General features: G+C 48.3%; 2 protein-coding genes and 1 non-coding gene across 10 annotated transcripts in view; 2 read left to right on the plus strand and 1 right to left on the minus strand.

Annotated features, from left to right (window-relative positions):
- PIP5K1A (phosphatidylinositol-4-phosphate 5-kinase type 1 alpha) overlaps positions 1-13,082 on the minus strand; it is a 90,762-nt gene extending 77,680 nt beyond the window's left edge. For 6 of the 8 annotated variants that reach the window (XM_053277982.1, XM_053277980.1, XM_053277976.1 and 3 more), the window contains exon 1: positions 12,712-13,082. In XM_053277982.1, coding sequence (XP_053133957.1) covers positions 12,712-12,781 — 70 coding nt within the window. In that variant the 5' untranslated portion in view covers positions 12,782-13,082. Of the gene's footprint in view, positions 1-9,337; positions 9,715-12,711 lie in introns of those variants that run through there. The other 2 variants (XM_053277977.1, XM_053277974.1) reach the window with 2 other exon arrangements.
- Positions 13,083-13,108: 26 nt separating this feature from the next.
- Positions 13,109-22,111, plus strand: VPS72 (vacuolar protein sorting 72 homolog). The gene is made up of 6 exons (XM_053277984.1): positions 13,109-13,365; positions 14,558-14,710; positions 16,265-16,376; positions 17,138-17,320; positions 19,286-19,430; positions 20,834-22,111. Exons 1-6 carry the CDS (start codon positions 13,228-13,230, stop codon positions 21,222-21,224), a joined length of 1,122 nt encoding a protein of 373 aa, XP_053133959.1. The 5' UTR covers positions 13,109-13,227; the 3' UTR covers positions 21,225-22,111.
- Positions 14,722-14,794, plus strand: TRNAA-GGC (transfer RNA alanine (anticodon GGC)). The gene has a single exon. It is a non-coding gene; the product is annotated as a tRNA-Ala (tRNA).
- Positions 22,112-24,133: the final 2,022 nt, after the last annotated feature.

Below are 24,133 nucleotides of genomic sequence, written 5' to 3' on the forward strand. Positions count from 1 at the left end.
CCTTCCTCTCCCCTGCATCAAACTGCCTGCTCCGCTTCACCTTCCTCCTCATGCCCCACTGCAAGGAAGCCCTTGCTGAAGCTCCACAGCAGAACCCTGACCCTCAAGAGATGATCAACAGGATGCCAACTGGGCAAAGAGCAGGCCAATCCACTTGCCAGGTCACCAGTGGTGAGTGCACCCGGCCCTCCGCTGAGCAGAACACCCAGCCCCACACAGAGCTCCTCCCCAGAGGTCTCATTTCCACTGCCATTTTGGAAGGAAGAAAGAATCAACAGGAATCCCTCCTGAGCAGTAGGAGAGGGCGCCCATGGTTTCTTCCCATCTCCACTTCCCAGTGCAAATGACAGAAGACCTGCTTCTCTTCTAAGTGTGCCGGAAAAGGATCTGAGGAAAGAGAGGGGTCTGGTGGCGACTACAGACAACAGCTGGCTAGTGAGCTAAGCCTAAATGTGTAGATCCCTGGCAAGGATGTGCTTTTCAAACTGGTGGTTCTCTTGCTATTTTGCAGGGGAAGAGCAACTGTGCCCCCGCAACCCCAACACAGCAAAAGATTATAAGAGCAGCCCTGCTGGCCCACCAGTTGCCTCGAGAAGCCACACAACTGGGAGATGAAGGCATGCCTCCTCTCCTGCCACTGTTCCCTTTTTTGAAGGTATCCTGCTTCTGAACATGGAGGGAGGATTCCCCGAGGGGTTGTGGCTGGAACATAGGAAGCTGCCTTCTACCACTGGTCCTTCTAGCTCAGTATTGTCTACACAGACGGGCAGCGGCTTCTCCAAGGTTGCAAGCAGGAGTCTCTCTCAGCCCTATCTGGAGATGCCAGGGAGGGGACTTGGACATTCAGATGATCTTCCCAGAGCAGCTCCATCCCCCTGAGGGGAATCTTTTACAGTGCTCACACATATAGTCTCCCATTCAAATGGGAATCAGGACAGACCCTGCTTAGTAAAGAGGACAATTCATGCTTGCTACAAGACCAGCTCTCTCACTGGTGTCTACCTTGTGTTCCTTTTTTGCTGTGAGCCCTGCTGGGGACAGGGAACTATCTTTTCTCCATTTTCTCTATCTATGTAAATCATTTTGAGAATGTTTTTGTGGGAAAGCAGTATATAAATATAGTAGCAGCACCACCACCACAAGACTCTTCCCTAGCCCCATCCACCCAGGACTGTGCACAGCCATTACTCGGTCGCCTGCAGCGAGCTGGATTTGCATCCAGGGGGCCAGCCATGGCAGCTGTGGAGAAACTGGGTGGGTTTCCCCTGCCCCATCCTTCATTTGAGCCCCAAGTGATCCACATTTATTCACTGCATTTGCTATAAAAATGTATTTATAACCTGTCAAGGTGGCTAAGAAGCTACAGTCACAATGACCATTTCCCCCACTTCACAACTATGGTTGTGCTGGCTTATGCCTACGCATATACATGGTTGTGTGTGGGCAGGCGGGGAAGTGACTTTAGTGGCTCTATCTCAGGGTTCCATCTCTATCTTTAGAGCTCTATCTCAGGCTAACTTTGGCCCATCTGCAGATGTTGGCCTACAACTCCCATAATCCCTGGCTATGGACCACTGCGGATTATGAGAGTTGCAGTCCAAAAACAGTTGGAGGGCTGAAGCCGAACCTACTCGCCCAACCCAAGACCTGAGGAGTGGAGACTGGCAGCAAAGAAATAACCATAAGTCTCCTCCTGACCTGGATCAAAATTAAGATGGTCAGCCAGATGACACAACATAGGTCTTGGTATGGGAGCGCGGGGTGGGGGGGAGCAGATTGTTCAACTTCTAACCGTGCCACAGGTGGAAGGCACAAAAGCTGGCTGGCCTGATAAACAGGGAAGGGCAGCAGACTCGGCTTGTGAAAGCTAGAAATGGGAAGTCCCCAACCTTGCTGTATTTCCCAGTTCTGCCCTTCTGGTTTGCTTTCCCCCCAGAAGAAAGTGTCCAGCTTCAACAGACCTGTTTGGACAGCGCTTAAAGGAAAGAAAGGGCTGGGGGTGGGGGTGGGGGAAGCAAGGACATCATCCAGTTGTTTTCACTGGGCTCTTGTACACATAGTAGAATGAAGCCACGAGGGCACAAAACGCTTCCTGAACCATTTTGCGTTGCCAGTGCAGACTGAAAGGCTGGCGTTTCAGCCTCAGGCACAAGAGTCACAAGTTCTCATTCCATCTTAAGCTGTGTAAGGGCCTGAGAGCTTAAAAGTCAACTCAGCCTCTGCTCCCTCACCTGTAAGACGGGAACCATTTTACACTGAGAGCCAGCATGAATTGTCTCCTTTGCTAAGCAAGGTCTGCCCTGGTTACATACAGATGGGAGGCTACATATGTGAGCACTGTAAGATCTCCCTTAGGGGATGGGGCCAGTCTGGGAAGAGCCCCTGCCTGCTTGCATGCAGGAGGTCCCAAGTTCCTTCCCTGGCAGCATCTCCAAGATAGGGCCAAGAGAGATTCCTGCCTACAACCCAGAGAAGCTGCTGCCAGTCTGTGCAGACAATACTGAGCTAGATGGACCAAGGATCTGACTCAGTATAAGGCGGCTTCCTGTGTTCTTAAGTTCAAATCCCTGTTCAGCTGTGAAACTCACTGGGTGACTATGGGCCAGGCATTTATCTCTCAGCCTGGACTACCTTACAGGATTGTCGTGAGGAAAAAACACAACTACATACAGTGCTCTAGGCTCCTTGGAGAAAGAGCAGAATAGAAATGTGTGTAATAAGTAAACCACCGTTATGAGCCTTCAAATGGCTGTTTCAAGGAGATGCTCAACCCAATCTTAGTTACTGACTCAGAAGCAGGGCCCTCGGCATTCAAAGAGGCTTGTTTCTCCAAATAAGCATCCTCAGGACTGCAATTTCACAATACTGGCCAAGAGTCTGAACAGTAAGTAAGCAAGTCCCTGCTTCAAGTCTCACCTTAGCTATGAGCTTGGTGGGTGAGGGAGAGCGAGCTTTAAGCAAGCCTTTCTCCCTCAACCCCCACTGCTCAAAAGCAGTATGGAGGATAATGCTGATCCATATCTTTCAGAGTCAAGCATGAGTTACCAAGCTAATACTGGTATAGTGCTGCATATAAAAGTATTGCTGAAAAGCTGGATGAGATTATGAGTGTGTGAAAAACTTTACTTCTTGTTAACCTCCTTTCCCCAATGCACCATCACCATACACACACACACAGTTGATAAGCAAATACATATCATTTTAAAATGATAAAATCAGAGCTTTTATTTATATTTTAAATTGCTTTAATCATATTAATATTTTAATGGTTGTTTTTAGGTTGTGAACCACCCAGGGACTTTTGTGTGGGGCAGTATAGACATGTACTAAATAAATAAAAATAAAATATGTTCAATTTATGTGAACATATGTGAGGAAGATTCAGCAAGCCTCAGTTTTCCCCACCCCAATCTCTAAAATGGGAACAGTTTTAATTTTTTAAATCAAAAAATGTCCTGCTTTTTCTCCTCAGAGAGGTGTCCATAGTATTTAAGATACTGTCATTTAATACAGGCCTCAATGAATTTGTTTTGGATGTGGACCACTGTGTGAAACAGGATGCTGGACTGGATGGGCTTTGGGCCTGATCCAGCAGGGCTGTTCTTATGTAGTGGAGAATATAATGTATAAATACATACATATGTCAATCAGAACAGTCATAGCTGCAAAGCACTTGCTAAGTGGAGACTGCCACCCGCCCCCCCACCAAAAAAAGAAAGAAAGAAAGAAAGAAACTTCATCAGGAAGTTAACTCCCACTAAGCGCAGGGAGCCCTATTTCCACATCAACAGATTTAGAACTATGCCAACAGTGCTACAGAAATTCAGTAAAAATATGACTAAGCTAAAAAACCTCATCTACAGACAGTTGTATTTCATAAGAGGAAGAAAGAGGGGGAGCCCACAGCATTCTGTCGGGTGCCTTTTGCAGATGTGACCCACTTGAAAGTGAAAGGAAGGAACTGTCTAGCCCTCCTGGGCATGTGTGGCTTGGTTCCCCTCTCTCTAATTGAGAAACAAGCCACTGGCAGTTCCTAAGGCCTCCAAATGTTGGAATTATACCTTGGATAAAGAGAGAGAGAGAGAGAAAGGGTAACAAACCAGGAGAAGGCGAAAGGCTAATAATTTCTGCCTCAAGAAGGAGAAAGAGAGAGAGAATGTAAGAACAAACCAGAAACTCCTGTGCTCATAAAGCAGAAAGAGGCAAAATATAAGGTGGCAACAGCAGAAGGGTGGGTCTTCAGCAACACCGTGGAAGTCAGAGGCTACTGATCAAGAAAACACAAGGGAGAAATAATAGAAAAAACAAGAAAATATATATATATATATATATATATATATATATATATATATATATGAGAGAAACAGGGATAATCTTTTTTCTGACTAGTATGACTAAGAATGGAGTAGTACCATATATATAAGATGGGGGAAAGGAAGAGAAGTTCATAAATGGGAGAAGTCAGCTATCAATTACGATTTGTTACAGTTCGTAAATGGATCTATTTAAGGACCACGAATTGGCGACCCCAAGAAGAGTCTGCCAGGGCTGTAGAAGCTGCCAAGGTTAATCACCTTGTTATTCCCGGCTTCCTCTTGGGGTTTTCCAGACTCTGGAGCCTTCAACACCACTTCCAAGGAAGTTGGAATGGAGACAAGGAGTAGGAACCATTGGGCAGGAGAGGAGAAAGAGATGCACTGTGTGCACGCATTTTAAGATAGAGATCAGCAACTGCAGGCTCCGGAACCAAATCTAGTCCGCCTAGCAAGACTGCCTGACCCCTGCAGTTGCCAACTCGGAGACAAGAGGGGTGTGTGGCACTCTGGGAACTGAGGGCAGGATCCTAGCTTCTATCTACTCCCTAACTGCAGCAACATAGGCAGGCAAATCCACTTGCCAGCTTGCCAGTGGAGAGTGCCCCCAGTCCTCAGGCGAGTAGGACACCCAGACCCACACAGATCTCCTCTCCAGAGGCCTCATTTTTGAGGAGGAATACCTTCTGAGCAGCAGGAGAGGGCTCCCACTGTTCCTTACCATCTTCATATCCCAGGGCAAATGATAGAAGGGCAGCTTCTCTCCGCCAGAAAAAGATCTGAGGCAGTGTTTCCTCTAACAGGGATTCCCAGATGTTGTTGACTACAACTCCCATAATCACTAGCAAAATGCCTTTGTAGCTGGGGAGCTGGGAATTGTAGTCAACAACATCTGGGAATCCCTGTTAGAGGGAACACTGATCTGAGGGAAGGGAGGGAATTGGTGGTGACCACATATCATAGCTAGCTAGTGAGATAAGCCTACATGTGTGCATCGCTGAACATGGAAAGTTGCCTTATGCCAGTCAGACCATCGGTCCCTCTAGCTCAGTGCTGCCCACACTGACTGGAAGCAGCTCTCCAAGGTATCAGGCAGGAGTCCTTCCCAGCCCTACCTGGAAATGCTGCCGGAGATTGAACTTGGGACCTTCTGAAAAGCAGATGTTTTGCCACTGAGCTACGGCCCTATTCCCATCCCAGAAAATGGGAACAGGGTTGTAGCTCAGTGGCAAAGTTACTCAGAAGCAGTTCTATTATTATTATTATTATTTCAATTTCTATACCGCCCTTCTATTTCTATACCCAGAAGCAGTCCTCAAAACTAGGTTCGTGACAAGCTTTTGTGGTGGGGAAGAAAACCCTCTCACTATCACTATCTGAAGCTTCCCCAACCATCTGAGAAGCAACAAGCCGCACACAGAAGATCAGACCTCTGCACGAGGGATGTGCACGGAACTATGGCGGGGAGGCTCGAAGGCGGCGGGTGTGCTGCTTTAAGTGCGGGGGAGGGTGCACTTACCCCTCCCGCTGCTTTCCCCCCGCCGGCGTCCATTTTATTCCAAGCCCATTGAGGTGGCAGCGTACCTCCCTGCCGCACCATTGCTTGGATATGACCGGAAGCGCACGCAGGCGCGTCGGAGATTTCTGGTCATATCTGGACAATGGGGCCGCAGGGAGGTACGCTGCCACCTCAATGGGCCTGGAATAAAATGGACGCCGGCGGGGACGGGGGACGGCGGGGGGAGGGTGAGTACACCCTCCCCCGCTCTTAAAGTCAGACACCCCACCATCGCACCGGCACGCACCATGCACATCCCTACTCTGTACTCCACTCCAATTAACCCAGAATTACCACCATCCACAGACTATACACTCCGTAATCTCTAGGGTGGGATTAAAACCCCATTTCTCCCAAAAGTATGGGGGAAAATCCCCCCCCCTGCATCCTTTGCAGCCATTCTGGTGGGGAGTCCAGCAGCAGCATGCCTTGGATGTTCAGAAGAAATAAATCTTGGGAACATAAGAAGCTGCCATATACTGAGTCATTCCACTGGCCCATCTAGCTCAGTACTGTCTACACAGACTGGCAGTGGCTTTCCCATGGTTTCAGGCAGGAGTCCATATTTGGAGATGTAGTCTCCCAGAGTGGCCTCATTCCCTGAGGGGAATATCTTACAGTGCTCACACATGTAATCTCTCATTCAAATGCAAACTAGGGTAGACCCTGCTTAGCAGAGGAGACAAGTCATGCTTGCTACCACGAGACCAGCTCTCCTTCCAGACCAGCAATCCTATTGTGTCTCTGCCTCCAGATGCAGCTAATTCCCATGCAGGGAGGAAACCACTAAGCCACCAGCTAACAACAACAGAACAGAAGGTATGATATGAGAGAGAGATACAGGAGGCCACTTGGGAAGGAAGGACTACCATCCAGCCGAATCTCATAATCTAGTATCTGGGACTTGCCCACAACACCAAGGCAACGAGGACACCACCCTTCTTCTAAAGAAACACATCATCCCACCTTTTCTTCATGGATATGGAAAGAATGACTTCAACAGCCATGGTCATCGTTGCCCCTGTTCCCCTTACCAGGCAGAGAGACAGGAAAATCCCTTGCCGAAGCAGGATGCACCCCCACCTTCTCATTCCCACAGCAAGGGAAGAAGCATTTCCTTCACTTCTGATTCTGATGCTATACTCCATTTCGCTCCCCTCACGGAGAAGGCAACTAGCTGTGCATTTGCGCGCACACACCCATCTGTGTGCCCTGCTCCCAAAACTTACCTGTGCACCATCTCATCCCCCAAGGGGCTCAGTTCATTCTTCCCCACAAAAGATCGATGTTCAGCGCCAAGCCCCTGCCCCCAGACAGCCAGCTAGCCCCTTCCTTCAGAAAATGTCCTGTATCCAAGCAGGGTCCCATCCTCCCTGGTGGTTGAGAAGGGAGCATATACCCCAAAGCCATGCCAGTACTGCCATCATGTTAAGGGTTCAGCTCCCCACAAATTTAAGCTGTATCATTGTTTATTTCTTTTAAAGACTAACTTGCTAACCCCATTCTAACTTGGCAAAGAGGCATCTTTTTAACATGACGATTATTTAGCAGGGGGAGAGTAACTGGCCCTATCCACCCCCAGCACAGCATCCCTCCAGTGACTGTTGCTGGTGTCTATCTTAAGTTTCTTTTTAGATTGTGAGCCCTTTGGGGACAGGGATCCATCTTATTTATTTATTATTTCTCTGTGTAAACCGCCCTGAGCCATTTTTGGAAGGGCGGTATAGAAATCGAATTAATAATAATAATAATAATAATAATAATAATAATAATAATAATGACAACAACTGAAGTTCATCCTCAGGCAGGAGGTAGTGGTCTCACGGCCACATAACCTTCCACCATAACAGGGTTCTCCCCCTCCTAAGATTCCTCCACAATCCAGTCAGTCAGGGTATTGCCTTTAAAAGAAAAAGCAAGGTTTCTTCAACTATACCTCAACACAGGGATCTACAAATTATTTGTGGTCACCACCAATCCCCTCAGATCCTTTTCGGGCACACAGGCAGAGGACTTAGGAGAGAAGCAGGTCTCCAACAGCAATAGCATTGGTTTTATTTCACTGTCTGTTTTTAAACTCTGCTGTCTCCTTTCTTTCGTTTTTACAGAAATTAAGCATAAATTAATAACAGCAAGTTAACATGGGGAAAGTTAAGAGAATTAGAACCTTTAATTAGTGGGGAGAAAACTTTCCCCACATTAAAAGGTCCATTTGCCCCACTCCTCATCACCCAGACCACACAACTCCTCTCCAGTGTCCCCCTCTCCACAGTCAGGGCTCACTCTACCCTCCAAGGGCCCTGCCCCCTTCATTACATCACCACCCTATACTCAGTCTCCTCCACAATTCTAATTCTAAGGAATCCCGCCAACTCCCAGTCAACCGTCAATTACCACTATTATTTTATTTGGATCAGCTACACCAGGGTGTCTTTGATATTTGGATACCTGCTGTTTTATATTTTGTAATGGCTGTTTGCACTGTTTCAAGTGATTTATTGTTCAGATGCCTCTAACTCCATTCCCAGCAGACAGGAGACACATCAGTATTTCAAATACATACACCAAATGCATAGGGGAAGGGAGGCACAGATCACTGTCCCCACTCTTGCCCCCCCGCCCCCCGCATGCTCTACACTGGAAGCTAAATACCCTTAAAATATATGTTGCAAACCACCCCCAGTTACAAATTCGGGAGGATATATAAGCCTGTAAATGATAAATATTCAGTGCCCTGGCATCCTCCCAAAGTACCGTTGGAGATTCAATCCCCACCCCTGGAAAAGTCCCCTTTAAAAATACCCCATCTCCCCCCCCCCACTCCAATGCCAGAGTAGCTTATTTATTCATCACCCCATAATTCCTGCCACAAGTTTTTTAAAAAGTGCATAACTTCTGGGATGGAGACCCCAAAGCACCCCTCCCCCAAGACACACAGCCATCCTCCCCCCCACACACTCCCCTCTGAGGATATGCCAGGCCCCATAGGAGCCTTCACCCCCAACTGTGCCCCACACAAGCAACACCATCAAAATCCCCTCCCAAGGAGGAAGGACTCATTTGACACCTTTCTCCCTCCTACCCACAGAAAGGGGGATTCAGGAGTTCCCCTCAAAACTATAACAAGACACTGCCTCCCCACATAAAGGCTTCTCCCCCCAGCACCCCCAGTTTCCTTCACAGAGGGAAGTGGGGTGTGTGTGTCTCACATTAGCCTCATCACCACAGAGCCCCATTTCTCCTTTTCCCCCTCAAAGAAAGGGGGGGGCGGTTTCCTTTTCCAAACCTCTCCTTTTCACCCCCCCCCCACAGAAAAAACCCAACCCCTCCCAGACCCAAACAGCCTCCCCCACGAATAGAGAGGGGCCTCATTTGCCTCTCCACCCCCACGAAACCCCTCCCACTCATGGGGGGGCGCTGAACATTTCACCTCCAGAGTAACCTTCCCCACAGAGCCACCCCTTACCTGAGGGGGCGCCGCCGCTGCTGCTGCTGCTCCCCCCAGACTCGGGCCCAGCCGACGCCATCTTGGCGCTTCTTCGCCCCCGCCCCCCTCCCCTCTGACGTTTTGTTTCCCCTCACAACAATCTCTTCTTCTCTCCCCGCCTCCCCAAATTCTTCACTTGGTCTCGCCAGCCGCGCCTACGAACCGCACCATCTGCCCACTCGCAGGGGTGACCACGCCTCTTCCTTTTCCACTAAGCGGTGCTCTCCTTTCTCTCTCCCCCCCTCCCCGCTTTACTCCGTGGACCCGCCTCAACGGTTTGCGGGACAAACCACTCTGAGATTTAGAGGGGAGATGAGAAGAAAGGAAAGAGAAGCCACCACCTTGTTTATAACGGAATTGAGGTGAGGGGGAGGGGAAGCCAGGAGAAACTACTGCGCAAGCGCTGAGGCGACCCAGGGTGGGCGGCTGAAGCGCTCACTGAGGCCACCATGCGTCACGTGGGAGTGGGCACGGCTCACTAACATCACAAAGCACTCTTCTGCCCCCCCCACAGGAGCCATATTTGGTGTTGCCATAGCAACACATAAGCTAGCCAATCCTAGACATTGCAGTTCACAACATGAGGACATCTAGACTCCCTCATGGCATCTTACCTCTCTAGGTGACCTCATCCTGTGATGTGTTGCAGTGACATCACATCCCTGGGCAAGCCCGCATCAAATTAGCTCAAGTGCACCAGTCCCATGTGATCAAAAAGCAAGATGCAAGCCTAATAAATAAAATCTGGATGTTATTTAGCACCTTATCCACCTTACACTTTTTGTACAGGAAGCGCTTTGCATACTCGGTCATCCTTGTGGATAAAAAACCTCGTTAAGGGCCAGCATGATGTGGTGAATGCCTCATTAGATATAAACCAACGAGACACAGGCTGAAATCCCTGCCTGGCACCCCAACTCAGAGAGCTAATCACGCTCTCTCAGCCTGGCTTAAGAACATAAGAACATCAGAAGAGCCCTGCTGGATCAGGCCCAAGAAGGCCTATCCAGTCCAGCATCCTGTTTCACACAGTGGCCCACCAGATGCCGCTGGAAGCCCACAGGCAGGAGCTGAGGGCATGCCCTCTCTCCTGCTCTTACTACGAGGCTTACTACACAGGGTTGTTGTGAGGACAAAATGCAGTCTGTCACACACACAGAGCTCCATGGGGGAAAGTTGGAATAATACATGAAAATAAAAGCTGGCCATTCATTGACATTTCCATGTAAATGATACAGAACTGGGGCAGAACCATAATAACTTCCAAGGCCATTCTCTGCAGAGATAGAACTTGAATTCAGAACCTCAGAGTCCAATCTAACCTTGGACTGTTTTCTTGCCAAGTCACCTCATCATGACATGACATATAAATTGCTTCATATTTAAAGTTGGTTGAGCATATTCAAGTTGAATGGGACCCGATTAATCAGGACACAGATGTCTAAAAATACCTGGTCAGTTATTTTGATACACAAGTTCTTACAAAACATTTTAACAGCTGGTTTCCCCGTGGGGGAAATTCCCCCTCTCTTTGATCTGCACTTTTCGGGATGCCAGTGCCATAAAAGGTGGCCAACCCTGCTGAAAGAGCAGAATATAAGGTGTAGGAGGTAGTAGACTTTTTGAATTATTGGAGCAGGAAAAGGGTGAGCAATATGTGACCTAACTCCATTTCAATTTGGGCTATCCCTTTGCTAGCCGTGGTCACCACCAGAATGCATTCCGATTTTATCTCAATTTGTGATGATTATCTATTTAAATTATCTGAAAGCCTTCCACTACTGGGGATTCATCCAGAGATCAGCAGGGGTCACAACTTTACTAAATATTCTACAGACCAAGCCAATAAAACCAAAGAACTCAATTTTAATCCAGTATTTTTTATTTCAAGTGTTATAGACTATCCAATAATGTCACTCTGCCCGGAATGCTACCTCTACAACTGTCTCCATCCAACTTTTAAAATTGTTTTATAATTATTTGCCTGGCCCCCTATCAGTTTCAGAAAGGGTTGCAAAATGTTTCCTTTTTTCTAGGAATTCCCCACAGTGCTGCTAGCAATTATAATAAAGTAGTTGAGTTTTGAAAGAGCTCAGCTGCTTCAGCATATGCCTGACAAATATTAAATTAATGGAGATGGATAATGGTTGTGAATAGCTATTAGACATAGTGCAGAACCTCTCTGTACAGTGGCAGTCTATCTCAGGATTCCTGATATTGGGACAAAAATAACCAGGCTGCTGCTGTTATTGTATAAACTTCCCAGAGGCATTGCTTTGGCCCACAGATTTCACATCAGATTGGGCAACACAACGTTTTTGATATTTTGGAGCTCATGCAATTGGTTGAGATCATCCAGGCTAAGGTTGTTGCTGGCTTGATGTAATTCTAACAGGAACCATGGGGTGCTCCAAAGCCGAAACCCTTCCACGGTTTATTCAAACTCCTGTTTTGATTTCAACCTCTGTCAATAAGAACACAGTTGAAAGGCAAGCTGAGGGAAATCTCGCTAGGTAGCAGTGACTGACAAAGCTAAGACCAGCAGGTCACAAGTGCGGTCAGAATAATTAGGCAGGGTGCCAAGATAGCTTCAAACAAAACTGTGGAAAAACCTTCCCTTGGCTGGTTTCCCAGGTACGGATCAGAGTTCAGCCAGCAAACCTCACAGACAGATTGTTCCTTGCTTGCCACACTTGGGCCCCTGAAGTAGAAATGGGTCACATCATAAACACTGCAGTAGCAAACAAGAAAATGCATTCAAGAAACACGACCAGCTTCTCTTTAGACCTGTTTGATTGGTTGGTTGGAAATGACAAGGAGTCCAGACCCATCGCCAGTGGGCGATTCACCAGGGGACAGGGGCTAGGATGGACCTATCCCCCTACATTTTTCTCACCACCCCAGCTATTTTTTTTTCTTTTTACAAACAAATACTATTTTAAATGTTGCTTGCATTTAGGACTGTGGGAGCCAGACAACTTCTCTACTTTTTTTGACACTCTTCTAAACTCTGAGGCTGGCTATTGGCCTGAAGAAGTCCCGGTATAATCATAAATTATATCAACAGACCTGACCAGACAGGCAGAGTCCAGCCCCTAAAAGCGGCCAATGTACCCACCAGCTTCACACAGATTGCCCTGCACTATCCCAGACTGCAAATGGTTTCTCATAAATGAGCTATGCAATTCACTACTGCTCATTTAGATGGTATTTTAAAAAGGATTGGTTGGTCTATGACTGTAATAATAAACTGCAATAAACTGCATTGTAAAGAGGATTAGACAAAGACGAGGAGAGACAAGAACTATTTGTTGCAATATATGATGGAACCTCCATGCACAAAGGCAGTTTACCTTTGAATGGCAGGTGATGAAACAAGTAGGAAGCTATTGCTTTCCTGCTTGGTAGAATTTTCATGGGCATTCTCTAGGACTGGTCTGTGAGATGGGTCTATCAATTAGCCATGGCTGGTAGAAATGGAACCTCCATGTTCAAGCAAACTACCCCTCTGGGCACCCGTTGTTGGGGAGGGATAACAAGGAAAGACGGCTGTACTTCACGCTCTGCTTGTGGGCCTTCTGGTCGCATCTGCTTGGACACACTGTGGGGAGCGGTGCGGGGTGGGGGGAGGATGCTGGTGGACCTAATGGGCTTTCTTTGGTCTTCGCAACAAGCCTAGTCTTAGGTTCACTCGACCTTCTCGGCCTTTGATTCACTGCCATCCACTTCATCGGCGCTCGACCGCCACTCTTCCGGTTCACTCGGCGCTCAATTGCTCGACACTAAGGCGCGCCGCCAGCCAGGGCCCGCAATCGAGAGACGAAAACATCGACCGCAGCGCTCCTTCTCTGCTGCAAGGAGGAAGCAAAATGGCGTCCGCGTCGTCCGCCTCCATGGGTCTGGCCGGGGGCCGAGCGCCGCGGCGCACGGCTGGGAACCGGCTCTCGGGGCTACTGGAAGCCGAGGAGGATGAATTTTATCAGACCACCTACGGGGGCTTCACCGAGGTAAAATAGGGCGTGGCTGAGGAGGGGCTGGGGGCGGAACGCCTGGGAGCATGAGGAGGGGCTTCCACGGCATTGGCTAATCCGTAGTGCGCTTGTGATTGGCTGGAAGGCGGGCCGAGGGGCGAGGCTGCCACAGCAGAGCAGAGGATGGGGGCACCTTCAGGGATCTTAGTTCAAGGTGGCTTAATGCTGTGACCCACAGAAGCCACCCAGATGCCCCCTCACCCCGGGAAGCCCCCAGACAGAACATGGAAGCAGTAGTAGCAGTTTCCCCCTTCCCTTGCATTCTTTGCCTCCTCCAGCACTCTAGAGGTAGACTGCTCCGGGATCCAGAAGCTCCATTTCACTATCCCAGCTAATTGCTGCCAATCGAAACCGTATCAAAGACTATAGAAACTTGCCTTCCAGAGTGATCTGACTGACCGCCAGTCTACTCCCAACATCCCGCTTCTGGAGGTGGACCACTAAATGCTGCCGGAAAGCCTGCAAGGGCGGCATGAAGACAAAATACCTTCCCCTCTCGCCCCCAGCACTTGAGAGTATACTACCTCTGAACATAGCAATCCTAACTATTGTGACTAATAAGAACATCCAAAGAGCCCTCCTGGATCAGGCCAGAAGTCTATTGCCCTTAGATCAAAGTGGCTTAATGCTGTGACCCAGGTCTGTCCCAGGTTTGATTGCTTCCAGCAATGGTCAACCACTTGCCTTGTTGTTTGTCCCCGCATCTGGTATTTTGAGATAGTCTGCCTCCAAACATGGAAGTTTCACTTAGCTGCTGTAGCAAATCCCTGTTGATAGATCTCCTTTTAAAGCCATCTGAACCGTATCTTGTGGAAGCAAGATGTACTGTCCAGGCTCTTATTTTGCAGGAATATGACCTGGAGCAGTGATTCTCAAACTTGGGTCCTCAGGTGTTATTGGACTTCAACTCCCATAATCCCCAACCAAAGGCCACTGAGCCTGGGGGTTATGGGAGTTGAAGTCCAATAACACCTGAGGACCCAAGTTTGAGAATCCCTGACCTGGAGGATCAAGGAGCCGAGTGATGCTGTAGGGGGTGTGGCTTTTAGAGGGGCGTGGCTTGGAGACAGGCTCATCAAGACAGAGCAGTGATCAGTGGGGCCCTTCACCATGAAGAGTGAGGGCTGCTTACTCCTGACTAACAGTTGCTCTTGTCTCTCTCGGGCAGGAGTCGGGTGACGACGAGTACAAAGGCGACCAGTCGGACAGCGACGATGAAGTCGATTCGGACTTTGATATTGATGAAGGAGACGAGCCTGGCAGCGATCAGGATGACGACGAACCCAAAAGGAAGCGCAGAGTCGTCACTAAGGCCTACAAGGTTCGTAACGTGGGGTTGTAGCTCAGTGGTTAGAGCATCTGCTTGGCATGCAGAAAATCCCAGGTTCAGTCCCTGGCAGCACCTCCAGGTTGGGCTGGAACAGACCCCTGCCTGAAACCTTGGGGAGCTGCTGCCAGTCAGAGTAGACAGTGCTGAGTTCAAGGGTCTGACTCAGTAGAAGGCAGCTTCCTCTGTCCCTCTTGCAACTTGTAGTTTCCCAACGGTTCCTACTTGGGAGGAAGGGGAGGCCAGCTCAGGCACCTGCTTGGATCAGGGCCAGCCTGAACTCCAGTCCAGGGGGCTGCTAGCACCTACATAACTCCTCCCTTTCGGAGGCCTTTCTTTGAACTCCTTTCTTGCTAGACCCGGATAGGGATGGGGAGGGATCCGTCGGTAGCCCCTCCCAGGGAGCTGATCCTGGGATGGGCCACAGCTCAGTGGAAGCGCATCTGCTCAGTCCCTGGCAGCATCTCCACGTAGGCCTGGGAAGGACCCCTGCCTGAAACCTTGGAGAAGCTGCTGCCAGTCAGTGTAGACAGTAGTGATCTGAATCTGTACTGAAACCACAATACTGATTGGGGGTCTTAATCTCAGTAACCCAGAGATTACCGAGTGTGCTATGGATGGTAGCAAAAGTGTAAATTTAGTTAAAGTGAAGCGCAAAGGTCTGACCTTCTTCTGTAGGTGGCCTGCTGCTTCTCAAATGGTTGGGAAACCTTCAGATAGTGATCAGAAAACATTTTCTTCCTCTTCTCTCCCTCCCCCACTCCTGTCCCAAAACTTGTTTATGACAGCTAGACTGAGAATGGGGCCGTAGCTTAGTGGGAGAGCTAATGCATGCAGAAGGTCCACAGTTCAATCCCTGGCAGCATCTCTATGTCCTTATGTCCTTGAAACCTGCCTCTTAGAAGTACTGATGGGTCCTGAACTTGTTTGTTTATCAAAGCCGCTTTGGCATGTTACTGGGGTTATCTGGTAATATCTATATATAGTTCTCTTGGATGTATTCTTGTTAATCCCATGCGTGGCTTCTCTCACGAGAGTTCGCAAGCAAGGGGAAGGGGAGAGAAAGTGATGGTGGTGGGGAACTTAAGGCCAACAGACAGGCCAGCGAATGGGCATGCCAGCAAGTGGGCGGGCGGGCGGGCAGGTGGGGAGAGAAAGCGGCAGCGGCAGCTACAGGGGAGAGAAAGAGAAAGTGGCAGTGGGGTGGGGGGAGTGAAAGCGGTGTGTGTGGGGGGGAGTGAAAGCAGGGGGGTGGGAGAAAGCAGCTGGGGGGGAGGGGGAGAAAGCAGCAGGCAGCCGGAAAAAGCGGCTGGCCAGGTGGCCGGCTAGAGAGAAAAAACATTGAAGAGGGAAGAGGAGGCGGGAGGGCTGAAAACAAGGGGCACGGATGCTCTCCAGCCAGGCCAGCCAGTTAGAATTATTTCATATCCCCAAGTCTGATAATAAGAACATGAGGAAATATCTATTTTTGTTGAGCTAATGATTGGTAGCTTTTTATTTGCCAAAACTTGAGTCCTTCATAACTCCTGTGGTTTGAACCTGCTCTAGGAACCCATCAAAAGCTTGAGACCCAAGAAACCGGATGTTCCTGCCAGCAGCACCCAGAAAGTGAGAGAGGAACGGTCAGCCCCGGTCGAGCTCCAGGATGACATAGGCGACAGTAAGTGTCTGTGTGGGTGCTGGCAAAGAAAAAAAAAACCTGGTTCAGTTTATTAAGATCATTGATCAATTAAAGTGGATATAGATACAATTGAAATAAAATAGAATAGGATGAGAAAAACTAGAAACCTGTATTAAGCATTTCTAACACAGCATGTGCAAATCTTAATCGCATCTGTACAGAATTTGGCCATCAGATGTGAGACATCAGTGTATTTATCAGAAAGAAATAAGTTTATATAAAACTCAGATTTATTTGGGTCTCTAAAAACAAGGAGCAATGTATCTAGCACACAAATCACGATAGAAAGAACTATACAAAAGCACATGGCCAACTGTCTCAACATCACCGTTCCCACAAGGACACAGTCTCTCCGAATAGGGAACTCTCCTAAACCTACCCTCTAATACCACAGAGGGCAGCACATCCAACTGGGCTAATGTCGGGGCTCTTCTGGGTGTTGGATATGTCCGATTATACAGGTATTCAGCTGTTTTTTTACAAGGGCTTAACCATTCCAAAAGTGCCCATAGCTTGATGCCTGGCTTAGATCTGTCTGGTATTCCATATCCGTAATGTGCTGCTTAAGGATCACCTTGGCAGTACCGCAGCCCAGGGGGAGGAGATATTCCATTGACAGCCCATACAATTTTAACTTTTCCGTGAGGAAGTGTGTCCAGTCCGAGGGGTACTCCTCCTCAAACCCTCTTGTTCTTGAAAACCTCCTCCCGAATTCACCTGCTCCCCTTCCCTCTCTCCAGGCCGCAAGCACATGCGCCAGTCAACCACCGAGCATACCCGCCAGACCTTCCTGCGCCTCCAGGAGCGCCAGGTGCAATCCAAGCGCAAGAAGGGGGCCGGCCCCAGCTACAACAGGCCGCTGACCCAAGAGGAGCTGCTGGAAGAGGCCAAGATCACGGAGGAGCTCAACTTACGGTCTCTGGGTGAGTAGGGCATGCCGCCTTGCCCAGGAATCTGGGGAAGTTACTCGCTGTAACAAGGTTGCTCAGCTTCGGCCCTCCTGCAGATTTTGGCCTACAATTCCCGTAATCCCTGGCCATTGGCCACTGTTGCTGGGGATTATGGGAGTTGTAGTCCAAAAACAGCTGGGGAGCCAGAGTTGAGCAGACCTGATTTAACCTCTACTTTTTAAGGGGGTTGTCTTAAATTCAGAGTTGTCTTTGATTCAGGTAAAGATAGTGATTTGATTTTGTATATTTATATCTCACCTTGTGGGGCCTTCCCCTCTCCAGGCTGCTAACAGTTGAAATGAATTAAAAACATTCAGACGTTGATGATTAAGAAACTAAAAATAGTTTCTGTGGTTGCTGGTCTTCATTCTTGCAGTGTTGAATGAGGTGGGTTCACACTAGAATTTAAAGCTTGGTTCTATGGCCGGAAGTTGACTGGAGGCATATGGGAACAGGCAAGGCACAATTTTTTAAAAAATTTTTTAGAATACACTTCAAGTTTGCAAGCCCAATTCCTGCAAAGAAGTTTGTTTGGGGACTTCCCTCCACTCCCCCCCCCCCCGCCCCCGTGGCTTATCTTCAGTTGGCCCCCCTGTGGCTGATCTTCTACTCCACTCTGCTTTCGGGGGGGGGGGGGCGCCCGGTTTAAAGGCCACCCGGGTGGTGTAGAAGGTTGTTGTGTGTGCCAGCACATTGAAACTGAGCACTGACGCCAAGGTGTGTGGTGTGAGCAAACCACTATGGCAGGGTTTCTGAGACTTGGGTCCCCAGAGGCTGTTGGACTGCAACTCCCATCATCCCGAGCCACAACGTGGCTCGGAGCAACTCAGAGAGACGGCTTTCTGAGATTGCAGGGAGAAAGTGGGGAGTGGGAACTGGGAACTCTAATGGGGATTCCCAGTGACTACAACTCCCAGAATCCCCATCTGCAATGGCTTTTGCTTGGGATTCTGGGAGTTGTAAACAACAGCTGGGAATCCCTGTTAGAGGGAACACTGGCAGAGAGAGAACTCTTAGTAGAGAGCTGGTCTTGTGGTAGCGAGCATGAATGGTTCCCTTTGCTAAGCAGGGTCTGCCCTGGTTGGCATTTGGGTGGGAGACCACGTGTAAGAGATTCCCCTGAGAGGATGGGGCTGCTGTGGGAAGAGCATCTGCATCTTTGCATGCAGAAGGTTCCAAGTTCCCTCCCTGGCAGCATCTCCAAGATAGGGCTGGGACAGACTCCTGCCTGCAACTTTGGAGAAGCCGCTGCCAGTCTGGGTAGACAATGCTGAGCTAGTTGGACCAATGGTTTGACTCGGTAGAAGTCAGCTATGTTCCTGTGATGCGCGTTGTAGTTCAGCAACATCTGGAGTACCACAGGTTGGGATGGAAACCTCTGTTTTAGCCAGTCTTGGGCCAGTTTCTTTCTCCAGTGAGGAGAGGGATCCTGGGAAGCGACTGAGCCACTCTGGCCAGCTGGACCCGAACCAAGCTGTTGACGGGAAGGGGGGATGCCGCCACTTTAAAGAAGAGGCCAGAGTTGTATATTCGCCCTACATTCTGAGGCCCTTTCCCCAGTCATGGCTTGGTGGCACACGGGCCTTGAGAACAGCACATGTGTGCGTCCAGACAGTGGCTTAGCAGGAGTTCAACTTCCTTCTTTTGGACCTCCCCTCTGCCTTCTAAGCCACCTAATGGCTCAGCAGGGAAATGGCTGGACTACCAAGCCAGAGGTTGCCGGTTCGAATCCCCACTGGGATGTTCCCCAGACTATGGGAAACGCCTATATCAGGCATCAGCGATTATAGGAAAGATGCTGAAAAGCATCCTCTCATACTGCGCGGGAGATGGCAATGGCCAACCCCTCCTGTATTCTACCAAGGCCAACCACAGGGCTCTGTGGTCGCCAGGAGTCAACATCGACTCGAGGGCACACTTTACCTCTCCCTTCTGCAGAGACGTACGAGCGCCTCGAAGCGGACAAGAAGAGGCAAGTGCAAAAGAAGCGGAAGTGCCTAGGACCAACCATCCGTTACCACTCGGCAACCATGCCCCTGATCTCCGACCTCGGCTTCAAGGAAGAGAATGTGGACGTTGAGGGGTGGGTCCTGCCTCTCCTTGGGAGGCATTCATTCCAGCTTGCACAAGTTCCTAGTCCATAGGAATTTGAGCCCGCCTGCTCACACGTGTGTGTTTTTCATCAGTGACACATTATTGAGCTAAAAGGGGCGGGGGGGGGAGGATCTGTTCTTTTCCAAGTTTCGAGAAGCTCCTCTATCTGGTCGCCTGGGAGAGGATTCCCAGGCGAGTGGTTATATACGACGACAAATATCTACATACCGCTTTTCAACCAAAGTTCCCAAAGCGGTTTACATAGATGTAAATAAATGAAATGGCTCTCTGTCCCCAAAGGGCTCACAATCTAAAAAAGAAACATAAGATAGACACCAGCAACAGCCACTGAACAGATGCTGTGCTGGGGGTGGATAGGTCCTGTTGCTCTCCCCCTGCTAAACACAAGAGACTTTTTAAAAAGTCTCTTTTAGAAAGTGCCTCTTTGCTCAGTTAGTTTGTAAGCCTAGATTCATTTCATAGGCTGAACAGATGCCCTGAGATGTTTTATAACAACAGTTAATACTTTTAATGCAAGTAAACATTAAACTGCCATCTGCAAGTGCCATCTGCAAATAGGTATTCTCCCTTTTCTGCTCCATCTTGGAAGAATGCATCTCCCAATACCATCTGAGAAGAGGAATTCTCACTTCCTTCACATGGGAAGCGGGGGGAGGGGGGCCGGGCCAGGTGAAAAATTATTGTGGAGCCTGTTTATTTTATTTAGTACATTTATATACTGCCCCATACAAAAATGTCCTTGGGCATTTAACTACGACACCCCAGGAAGCGCTGCCTGTACAACTACAAATATCCCTCTGAATAACTACAAATCAGATTCTAACAGCCTAATTTGGGAGTCTGGAGCCCTTTTTAGCATTGCTGTTGTAAAACAATTGGGAGAAAGACCCTTATCGGTCTACTGCAAATACTGCAAATCATAATCCTGCGATCTTCCAGTAGATCCCCATCCACCGCCCCTTGCTATAAATCATAATAATAGGCCGGAGCTCAGTGGCAGAGCAGGTCTTGAACCTGTCCAGGTTCAGTCCTTGGCAGCATCTCCAGGTAGGGCTGGGAAAGACGCCTGCCCGAAATCCTGGCGAAGCCATCGCGTCCAAGTCAGTGTGGACAACCCTGAGCTAGATGGGCCAAGGGTCTGACTTGGTATAAGGCGGCTTCCTGCGTTCTGATTCCTTGGAGGTAAGCCTCGCCATGTTCATTGGGACTTAACTTCTGCCTCCGTGTGTCTAGGATTCCAGCCCAAGTGCTCTTTTTTGGGGTGGGGGGAGGTGAAAATCTATCCCAATACAATCTATTTCTGGGAGGAGTCGAAGAGTTTCCCACTTGCACTCTTCTGAATGTCGTCCCCCCCCGCTTGCCTTTTTCCAGCTTGGACCAGGACATGCAGCCACCTTTGGAAGCCCCACTGGCAGCTTCCGCCCCGGCTGCCAAATGCTCACGCACCTTCCTCACCTTCAGTGACGATGAGACCTTTGAGCAGTTCTTCCCGAAATCGCGGACCCCCAAGCTGCCCGTGAAGGAGATCTGCCCCGTCACCCACAAGGCCGCTATCTACCGCGACCCCATCACCGACATCCCCTACTCCAACATCCGGGCCTTCAAGATCATCCGGGAGGCCTACAAGAAGTACATCACGGCCCACGGGCTGCCCAACGCCGCTGCCACGGCTGCCCTTGGGGCTGGGCCTCCCATCACGGACCCCAGCGTCCGAGCCACCAGACAGAAGATCATCATCAAACAAAGTGTCCCGGCCACGTAAACCACGACAGAACCGCCACCTCGTCATTGCGTACATCCTTCCCCCTAAATACTTCTTCAAGGAATTGTACACAGGTGACGGAGAGACTATAAATCTGAGCATCTTTGTTTTGTATTGTGTCGTAAAACTTTGTAGATTTGTTGGGTTTTCCCTTTACAAACCTTTAGGGGAAGCTAAGCTAACTCCTCCTAACTCTGTCCTCTTGTTAGGCCGTGATCTTGGTGGGTCACATTTTGACTTGGCTCCCCAAACAGGTTCTTAAAAGGAGCAGTGAATTACAAAAATTGGTTCTAGGGAAAAGCTCCCAATTTGGCTTCCAAAATGGGGGTGGACCATGTTGGGGGAATGGCTGTTCTGAAGTGGTCAGATCTCTCATTGGATTGTCCTGTAAGGAAGCTCCTGCAGAAATGGACAGGAGTGAGAAAGTTGGGGTCTGGAGGTGAAGGCCTAAGAGGTCGCGGGAGTGGAGTCATTTAAGAGGTAAGAGATCTCTGGGGGTCTGGAGGGAGGTCCAGGCATTCCAAGGGAAATGGCAAAGGGGCCTTTTTCTCGTGTATGCCCCAGTCCAAAATGCATATCCTCGAGAGTTGTCCTCTTGGAGTGGGAGCTGTTTTTTGTGAATTAAAAGGACTTGGGTTTGGGGGAGTGGTACAGAAGATAATGGTATCATTATGGTTGTTGTGGCTTGACCAACTTACCCCGCTTGTCTTGGAAGCCATCAGCCAGCATGACCAACAAGCTGTTTTGAGGTGAGGTTGGACAAATGTGGGCAAGGTGGTCAAGAATCGAGGGGCGTCCATCAGATTCGGTTTTATTCTGTTGATGTGCAGACTCTGCTAAGTCTCTCTCCTCTCTCTCTCTCTCAACAATAAAGGCAATAAATGCAATCTGAGGGTCGTGTGTGTGTGTGTGTGTGTGTGTGTGTGTGTGTGTGTGTGTGTGTAAGCTTGCAAGGAAATTATTTGCATAAGAAGCTGTCTTATACTGAGTCAGACCCTTGGTCTGTCCAGCTCAGTATTGTCTACGCAAACTGGCAGCTGCTGCCTCGTGTTTCAGACAGGAGTCTTTCCTACCCTTTCATGGAGAGACAGCATAGCGTGGTGGTGAAGACCTGAGTTCGAATCCCCATTCAACCATGAAATTCACTGGGTGCCTCTGGGCCAGTCGTGTATCTCTCAGCCTAACCTACTTCACAGGGTTGTTGTGAGGATAAAATTAACCACATACACTGCTCTGAGCTCCTCAGAGGAAGAGCAGGATATAAATGTAAAAAATAGATATATACATAAATAAATAGAGATGCTGCTAGGGATTGAACCTGGAACTTCTGCAAGCATCACAAATGTGCTACAGGCCCATCCCATTTCTGTACTGCTTCTCTTAAGAGTTCTAGTGGTTTATGGGAACACCATGAAATGAAATTAAGAACAATGCTGTTCTAAACATAAGAAGAAGTGCCTTCGGCCCTTTCCGGAAAGCCATCAGAGAGGTCGCTTTCTCCACCTCCTCCGGATGGGGGCTTCGCAAGGGTGGTGCAATTGCCAGAATAAGAAGGTCTTATTTATGACTGTCACTATCGGTAAGGCCTGCTAACTAGATGTCAGCTGGCATATGAACTTGTAAGGGGAGAGAGAGAGTATCCCAGACTGTGTGAGGGAAAACAAAACAGCACCTTGAATTGCATTTTACAATTTTATTGGTTTTTACAACATCTTAACAATCCAGTTACATTTAATTAAGTAAATATTGACTTCCCGCTTACCAGTCTGCACGGTTCATATTAGCTACAAATCTACCATTGCTATAATAATTCAAAACACATATACTCCACATTGCAAACTCAATTTTACTCTACCCAACCTGCTATTATTACTAAATTTCAAACCCTGCTGAAAGGTCCATATTAGAAAAATAGTTCTTTAAGTATAGTAAGAATGGCTCCCAATCTTCTTTGAAACATTCCAAGTTTTCATCCCTTATGAGTGCTGTAGGTTTTGCCATCTCAGCATATTCCAAAATTTTTATCAACCAATCTTCTTTTGAGGGCCTTTTATTATCTTTCCATTTCTGCGCATATACTATTCTAGCCACTATGGTTGCATACATTAAAAATGTTAAGTTTCTTCTGGAGAACTCTCCTTGCGTTATTCCCAGCAGGAAGGATTCTGGCCTCTTGGGAAATGTCATTTTAAAAATTTTCTTCAACTCATTATATATCATATCTCAAAAGGCCTTTGCCTTCCCGCAAGAGCACCACATATGAAAAAAAGTTCCTTCACAATGTCCACATTTCCAACATTTGTTTGGGACATTTTTATACATTAACGCTAATTTTTGGGGTGTCAAATACCACCTGTACATCATCTTATAATTAAAGTATAACATGCAGTGAAACTTTAAATCTGTTTTCCATCATTTTTCCCAAGCTGCCATATCTATATTACAACCCTCATCTTGAGCCCATTTTATCCTAGTCTTTTTAACCACTTCATCTCTTGTCTCTTCCAAAAGCAACAACTTCTACATCTTCGAGACTAATTTTTCATCATTTTCACACAATTCCTTCTCGAATCTCGACATTTGATCCTCAAATCCAACTTTAAGATCCTTCTTGTAAATTTCGTTTACCTGATGATACTGAAACCAGTTACTAACCAAATTTTGTACTTAGATTAAGTTTTTTAATTTACAGCCCCTCTCTTGAAAACATAACAAGTCCCTAGGTACCCCATTCAGATTGCATATTTATCTCTTTACGTGCCAAAGCTTCAATCGGGGATACCCATAATGGAGTTTTAGATTCCAGCCATTTTTTATATTTTACCCACACTCCCATTAGACTTCTCCTTACATAGTGATTGAGAAAGTCTTTATGTACTTTACTTTTATCGTACCACAGATATGAATGC

The sequence above is a fragment of the Hemicordylus capensis genome, chromosome 14, assembly GCF_027244095.1.
Source record: "Hemicordylus capensis ecotype Gifberg chromosome 14, rHemCap1.1.pri, whole genome shotgun sequence".
NCBI classification, from domain to species: Eukaryota; Metazoa; Chordata; class Lepidosauria; order Squamata; family Cordylidae; genus Hemicordylus; species Hemicordylus capensis.

What these genes read in the sequence shown, in the direction of transcription:
- VPS72 (XM_053277984.1), top strand. Translation starts at nt 13,228, where the DNA reads ATGGCGTCCGCGTCGTCCGCCTCCATGGGTCTGGCCGGGGGCCGAGCG. An exon ending in CCTACGGGGGCTTCACCGAG is followed by an intron (nt 13,366 to 14,557) that starts GTAAAATAGGGC and finishes TCTCTCGGGCAG; the next exon opens with GAGTCGGGTGACGACGAGTA. An exon ending in CCAGGATGACATAGGCGACA is followed by an intron (nt 16,377 to 17,137) that starts GTAAGTGTCTGT and finishes CCCTCTCTCCAG; the next exon opens with GCCGCAAGCACATGCGCCAG.